Here is a 6,921-nt window from a genome sequence, read left to right on the forward strand (position 1 = left end):
GGCCCAGTGTGGGAAGGAGGCAAATTTGGGCCCAGAGCAAGGGACTGGTGCAAAGGAGTCCTCAGCCCAATCTGTCTCTGCCAACACCCGAGTGTTGCCATTGTCCCCATTGGTGTCTTCTGGGACCATGGATTTTTTTGAGGGGGAGGAGGTGGTATTCTTGTTAGTCGGGTTTGGCTTTGCGTTTCCAGTGACCTGCTGACAGGGAATTAATTAATGAAATGGGAAGATTTAATAAGATCCCTTGGGACTGGAACAACCCTCCACCTGCTAGCCTTCCTTGCTTCAGTGAGCCAGGGAGATAGAGATAAAGCTATATTTCAATTAACAAATCACTTCAAGGTATCTACTCCTGTTTCCCCTAACATTTCTCGTTGTGCAGCCATGGTATGTAACTTGCATAGTTTAAGGACAGATAACTGCACATCTTTCTTTTACTCTTTATATACACCATGCAAATGTACATAAGAGAAAGGGCAGCTCTTCCCTTTTTTTCTGAAAATCATCCTCTCCTGTTCAAACATAACCAGTTCTACTAATTTGGATTGAGAATTTGGTTAACATTCTCCCACCACCAGCCTCCTAACCAGCTAGTCTAGAGCCTAAAACAGCAAATTAATCTCAGGAGTTTTAGATCTGGGTCAAGTGATACTTTATTTAAAGTCTAGACAAGTTGAGGTTATGGATGTGATCGATGTGATACATTAAAGGACCCAACTAGTTATGTAGGTTACGCTCAGGTATGTTTGAATCATTACGGTGAGACGAGAACATCTTCAGTGCTGGAATTCAGCAAACTTCTGCAGCATGTCAAACAACCACATAGGCCTTCCCCTGCAACATGTGTCCGTGTTTATGTGTATAGGACGGGGAGGTAGGTTCAGAGACAACAGAACTTAGAAAGGTACTTTTTGGACAGTATGCTGGCTGAGGAACTGTGGGAGCTGTAGTCAAAAAAATTTACTGTTACAAGATCTGATTCAGAGGCAATATATTGGGAAGTATCAGTTGATATGGGTGGGCAATAGCAGAGGGGAGTTTTGGCTTCAGGCCCTACCTCTGGTCTTCCTGAAGAGATGTATTAGCTGTTTTTGAGCAGTAGCATCATGGATTAGGTGGCTGTTTAGGGTCTGACCCAGCAGGGTTCTGCTTATGCTACATTTATGACTTTCCTCTTCTGCTTTCAGGAATGCTCTTCCTTCAAATACCAGTTGCTAGCAGGATGATAAGCAACAGGGACAGGTTTGGAAAATTTATTTTGCTGGACTGAAACTCTCAGCATCCCCCAGCCAGCGTGGCTTGTGGTTATATTAGTGTGTGTGTGTGTGTGCCTGCATGTATTTCTGGGAGTTGAAGCCCAGAAAAAGTAACATTGCAATCTCTGCAAAAGAGGCCTGTGTTCTAATCCATTGGGTATTCACTGAAAGCAAAATGCATTTGCACAAAGGTATCTTTTGGTCAACTCCTAGCAGTTTCTGAGGCTTCCTTGTACAACCCAGGCTTGGTTATGTTAGGAACTGGTAGAGCAGCAGTGACGTTTTATTTGACATAAGATGTCCCTGTAGCTTCTTTGCTGCCTTTTCTTCTGCCCCAGGGGGCCATAACTGTTGTTCATGTGCCTGTGTGCCATAGATACATGGAGGTGGCCAACAATGCCCAGAAGGAGGAGAGGGTGCTGAGCATCCAGTTTGTGCTCCTGGACTGCTCCCACCTGAAGGCGGCAGTGGTCCAGCACTGCATTGAGTGGCAGAACAAGCTCACCTACCTGTTGAATGAGAAGGCCAGCAGCCGCCTGTGGGAGCTCCACACCAACCTGCAGGATAATTCTGCTGAGTGAGTCACGGGGCCTGGTCCCTGCCCCTTGCCCAGGGCCTGGCTTCTGCTTCATGACCCCCTGCCCTATCCCACCCTGGTCAGAGAAGGCTCCTTTCTCCCACAGCGTCAGCCGCCCCCCGCAGACCCTGGAGGAGCTCAGCAGAAGCCTCCAGCTCCATGAGACTCTTCAGAACAAATTGCCTAAGATTGAGGTGCAGATCCCACCCATCCATGAGCAGTTTGCCATCCTTGAAAAGTATAAGGTGGCCGTGGAAGAAGAGGTATCTGTCACTTGCCTCAGATGCACCCCCCCCCCAAAAAAAAGAGGACGTGCAGCCCATTCCCAGTTTTCCTGGCTAAAGTGATCCCATTCCCAATTTTCTCCTCTTCTGCTGAGGTCGACAGTCTCAGTATTAGGTTATGCACCTTTCTGAGGGCAAAAGGCAAGCATAAATTTGATTGGTATCGGGGGACTGATGGGGGCCTGGAGAAGTGGGAGGGAGGATGCACCCTCTCTAGACCTGTGCAGGCAAGGCAGCAGGCATGCTTGCACTCCCCAGATGCTCAAGACTTCCATTTCTTGGTAAAAGAAATCACATGGGCTAAGAGTGGTAGTTTTCTTTGAAAGGAAGGCATGGGGAGCAAGGATGGGGAAATGTCCGCTACAGGCCATATGCAGTCCCTGATTTGTTAATTGAAATGTCCACTCCACTCCACCCCACCTTTTATTAACTGATTGACTGATTTCATTCCAAATGCCCCTCTGCATCCTTTCAAGGATGTGGGGAACATATTCTTTCTTTCCCTGGGCTGTTTTTGGGCTGAGGGGAGCTTTTTCCAAAAAAAGTAATGACTTCTGTTCACTTCTCATTGGGGGGGGGGAAGACTTCATGGCCTAAAGCAGACCTTAAAAGACATGAGGGAAGTGCGTTTGTGCCCTGTAGTGGATGTGTGGGGTATGAGGCATTATTTCAGAAAACAAATATTTATTTATTTATTTATTTATAAAATGGTAGTGAATGGGCACAGAGATGTGTGGCCCGCCAGGATTTAGTGAGACATGTGAGCAGCCCTGACTTTGAAAAATTGCTCACTACTGCTTTTTCTTTGTTGAGGGTGGCTGTGGGGAGAGGGTTGAACTTTAAAAAATTGTCTTTTTGAAGCTCAGTTTCCAGTCACCCCTGGGTTTAGGAAAAAATGCAGAAAATTGCCTTTATAGAGGGGATGCAGCCTGCAGAGGAGGTCTTAAGTGGTGGTGCACTTGGCCTGCAAACGTGGCCACCCTGCTGTATAAAGACTTCTTTCAGACCCTCCTGTTGCTCTAAGACCCACCCTTCTGCTGTGATGTTTCCCTCTGTCATCTCTTGTTCCTCTTCTCTTCCTCTATTCCAGGTTCTGCAACTGTTGGGAGACCTCAACTCAGAGTGGCTGACCTTCCAACAATGCATCCTGGACAGTGAAGTCATGCTCAAGAAGCACAAGGAAAAGTTCAAGACAAGTCTGATCCATTGTGCAGATGACTTGAAAAAGAAGGCCCAAAGTCTCCTTCAAGACTTCAGCACCAATGGTGAATGGCCAAACAGAACACAGTCTCTCCTCCTTTCGGATGTAGCCGGGGGGGGGGGTCTGGGGGTCCGGACCCCCCCTTCCATTAGAAAAATGAATGGTGTGTGCTGCTGCGCAGCCGCACTCAAGCCCCATTATAATGGTGGCACTTAGTCTGGACCCCCCCCCCCCCTTCCTAAAATCCTAGCTACGTCCCTGCTCCTTTGCCCTGCGATGGTTAAAATTCTGTCCCTGGGAGTATTGTCCCTTTCTTCTGGAAACACCTTGCTTTCTTATGTTTGAAACCTCAGCCTTGGTTTGCTTGTTTCAAAACTCTTGGCAAAATCTGTAAGGCAGCCAGGGTTTGATTGCAGCCAACTCCCATTATTTTGTAGCCATTGGCAATTATCACTTAATGGTCTGTAGCCAGCATCTTGGCTGGTAAAGGCATGTCCTGGTTCTGTTGCATGTGGTCTGCAAAATAGGCTTATAGCTTGATCCTGGGTATGTTTATTCAACTTACAATCTTTAGGAAGTAAAAGGAGAAGCTGCTATCACATCCAGCCTATTCTCAGGTAGACTGAAGGAACAATCCACTACACATGGGTTGTCTCCATGTGCCAACTGCTCAAAGCAGGGTTAAAGAATTCTAACCCGATGTTACCATTGCCCTCAACCACCAGTCCCCCTCTGTTTTATTTTCCTGCCTTGCCAACTGGTTGGTTTTTTTCTTTGCCTCCCCTTCTGTCTATAGGAATCTTGTTATTTAGGAAAGATTTGGTAGCTAGTTAGGCTTCAGAGGCAGTCATGTCTGATCCTCTGCAGTCACTTTTAATTTGCTCTGGCAGCAGCCATTTTGAGAGCAAAAGATGAAGATAGTTATATTGGCCAAGGACCAAACAAGTGTGTGTGTGTGTGTGTGTGTGTGTGTGTGTGTTTAAGAGAGAGATGAAGGCTGAGAGGCAGTGCTACACCCCTTTTTGTTTCTGATCTGGAGACAGTCCAAAAAGAAAGGGTGCAAAGCTATATTTAGCTACATTATCTTATTTGGCCCATGACCTTGTTTATTTCCAAGGAAAACATGCACGTGACCAGATGTGACCAAGTGTATGTGTCTCCCATGTGCTTTTCTCATGTTGTCTCTCCTCCCTGGCTACTACATGGCACAGTTCGTGGGAGGTTTCATTTCTATAAGAGCAGGATAATGTAAGATTCCCTTGACCTTCATGGTTGGTTTCTTAAACCCACAGGTTGGTCATGTACCACTGTCCAGCATTCTCAGATTTTTGAATCTCAAGAATCAACTCTGCCCCCACCCACCCAACACTGTAGACCTTCATTGCTGCTTTCTTTAAGAATCCTTATTCCCAGGGATTGAAGGGAGGAGGAAGGAAGGAAAGAAGGAAGGAAGGAAGGAAGGGACTTGTATTCCTTAGGCTCTATTTGTTTTGTTTTATTTTCCTCCATTAGGTCCTTTCACCAGTGCCTTGTCTGCTGATGCAGCCCTAGACCAAATTGCAGCCATGAGGCAGTTGCTGGCCAAATTGAAGGAGGAAGAGAACACTCTTCGCTCTAACCTGGGCATCTTCAAGATTGATCAGCCAGCCTCCAAAGACCTTCAGAAGTTGGAGAGAGTAAGATGGCTTCCCTTCTCATTCTTGCTAAGAGAGAGAAGGTTTACCCTGAACCACTTGATCTGTATCATTCAGTTTTATAACAGCAGAGAGAGAGAAAGAAGTTATAACTCCTAGTGTAGAACTGGAGGTGATCTCACCAAGTGCTGACCTCTCCTGTGTGTTCTGCAGGAGCTGGACTACATTCAGCAAGTGTGGGAGATTACAAAGGAGTGGGAGGACCACTGAAATGAGTGGAAGAATGTAAGCTTCAAGACTCTGAAGACAGAAGTGATGGAGAACACGGCCTTTCACTTTTCCAGCAGCTGAATAAGCTGAGTAAGGAGCTGAAGGTAAGTAGAAACAGCAGGGGTATGCGTGTGTGCTGGGTGTTACTCAGGAAATTATCAGGGATATAGAAATCATTTTCTCATATGAGAGGAAGCCCTTATTAGGAACTGAAAAAACATTTCTTTTCTTTGTGTTCTGACCATGGTGTGAAAGCACAATTTGGCTAGAGATATGAATTATTTCATTGTTGTGAAATGAGTATTTTCAAAAGTTCTTTCTGCTAGGTGAGATTACAAGAGATTTTGTTTATTTTTATTGTTGTTGGTTTCAAGACTTTCTGCAAAAAAATTGTTTGCAGACTAAAAAATGGTGTTTCTGCAAAGATGCTCCTAAATAAATAAATAAATTTTGCAACACTGTGCTGCTTTCTTGATGGAGTGTCTCAACATATCAAGAGTCATAGAGGATGAGAAAATGTGTCAATATTCTTTATGTTTGGCTGTGGAAAGGTTTTTCAGTCAGTATCAGAAAGCAGAAGGGCAAAAAGTTCTTCTGAAGATATTTATGCTTCAAGGAAAGGGGAAAAGACTGTGTTCAGAATGAGTCTGTCCCCCACCCCAAGAAGGAGAATAATGCCTGCAGCAAATCTAGGCTTTTGCAGAACACTCAGACCTCAAGGGCTATACTGGCAGAACTTGAAGGAGAGAGAGTAGGGGACATTCCAGCAGGATTTGTAGAAGCCGAGGTTATAGCAGGAACCCTGTTTCCACCACATGCTTCGCAGGCAGAGCCATGCTTTGTGCTTGGTTCCCATCCAACCTCCTCCAGCAGTCATTGGGGAGGGCTTTGGAATCCTGGAAGCAGCAGGAATAGTTGAGATGGCCATAAGAAAAATGCCAGATCCCATGATTAGGCCAACCAAAAAGGCACCCAAACATGTGCATGTATTTGTGATCTTCAGAACTCTTAATAAGGCAAGGTGCCCCGATGATGGAGAAGCTGGGCTCTTCAAACAGAATGGAGACAGTTCTGAATTAACACTGTTCTTTTGTATTTTTAAAATGGAGATTCAAAGCTTTTTCCTTTTCCTCTTTACAGCAAACCCAGGGGCTATTTGGGTGAAATCTAATACAGTGGTACCTCGGGATACGAAATACCCAGGTTACGAAATTTTCGGGATACGAATTATTGTTCCGGGTTACGAATGTTTTTTCGGGTTACGAAAAAACTTTTGGTGCTTTTTTCGGCTTTTTCGCACGGAATCACGGCTTTTCCCCATTAGCGCCTATGGCAATTCGGCTTACGAAGGCTTTTCGGGTTACGAAAGCGGCCGCGGAACGAATTACTTTCGTAACCCGAGGCACCACTGTACTGTACTATCACATCACATGATTAGCCCATCTGAGAGTTTGTAGACTCTTCTTCTCTATATGTCAAGATGACATGCAGATTAGATGACTTAAATCAACTCTCCCTCCTTTTCTCCTTCGCTTTCCAGCCTACATTTTGTAGCATCTTGCCTGATAAAGAGATCTGAAGATCTCAAAAGCTAAATCCATTTTGGTGCATTGTTGGTTGTTTAATAAAGGTATGGATCATGAACTCCCTGCCTCTGCAGAGGTACAGAGGATGTCTTCCAAGCCCTGGAAGATAACCA

General features: G+C 45.3%; 1 protein-coding gene across 1 annotated transcript; it reads left to right on the forward strand.

The window, feature by feature from the left end:
• Positions 1–1,671: 1,671 nt before the first annotated feature.
• Positions 1,672–6,921, forward strand: LOC121932563 (dynein axonemal heavy chain 2-like). The gene is made up of 5 exons (XM_042471262.1): positions 1,672–1,833; positions 3,208–3,382; positions 4,831–4,994; positions 5,166–5,326; positions 6,853–6,921. The coding sequence occupies exons 2-4, from the start codon at positions 3,280–3,282 to the stop codon at positions 5,220–5,222; spliced, it is 324 nt and encodes a 107-aa protein (XP_042327196.1). The 5' UTR covers positions 1,672–1,833; positions 3,208–3,279; the 3' UTR covers positions 5,223–5,326; positions 6,853–6,921.

The sequence above is a fragment of the Sceloporus undulatus genome, chromosome 6, assembly GCF_019175285.1.
Source record: "Sceloporus undulatus isolate JIND9_A2432 ecotype Alabama chromosome 6, SceUnd_v1.1, whole genome shotgun sequence".
Lineage (NCBI taxonomy): Eukaryota > Metazoa > Chordata > Lepidosauria > Squamata > Phrynosomatidae > Sceloporus > Sceloporus undulatus.

Coding starts and splice junctions, on each gene's coding strand:
- LOC121932563 (XM_042471262.1), top strand. CDS start 3,280: ATGCTCAAGAAGCACAAGGAAAAGTTCAAGACAAGTCTGATCCATTGT. Junction 3,383..4,830: donor TCAAGACTTCAGCACCAATG/GTGAATGGCCAA, acceptor TTCCTCCATTAG/GTCCTTTCACCAGTGCCTTG. Junction 4,995..5,165: donor ACCTTCAGAAGTTGGAGAGA/GTAAGATGGCTT, acceptor TGTGTTCTGCAG/GAGCTGGACTACATTCAGCA.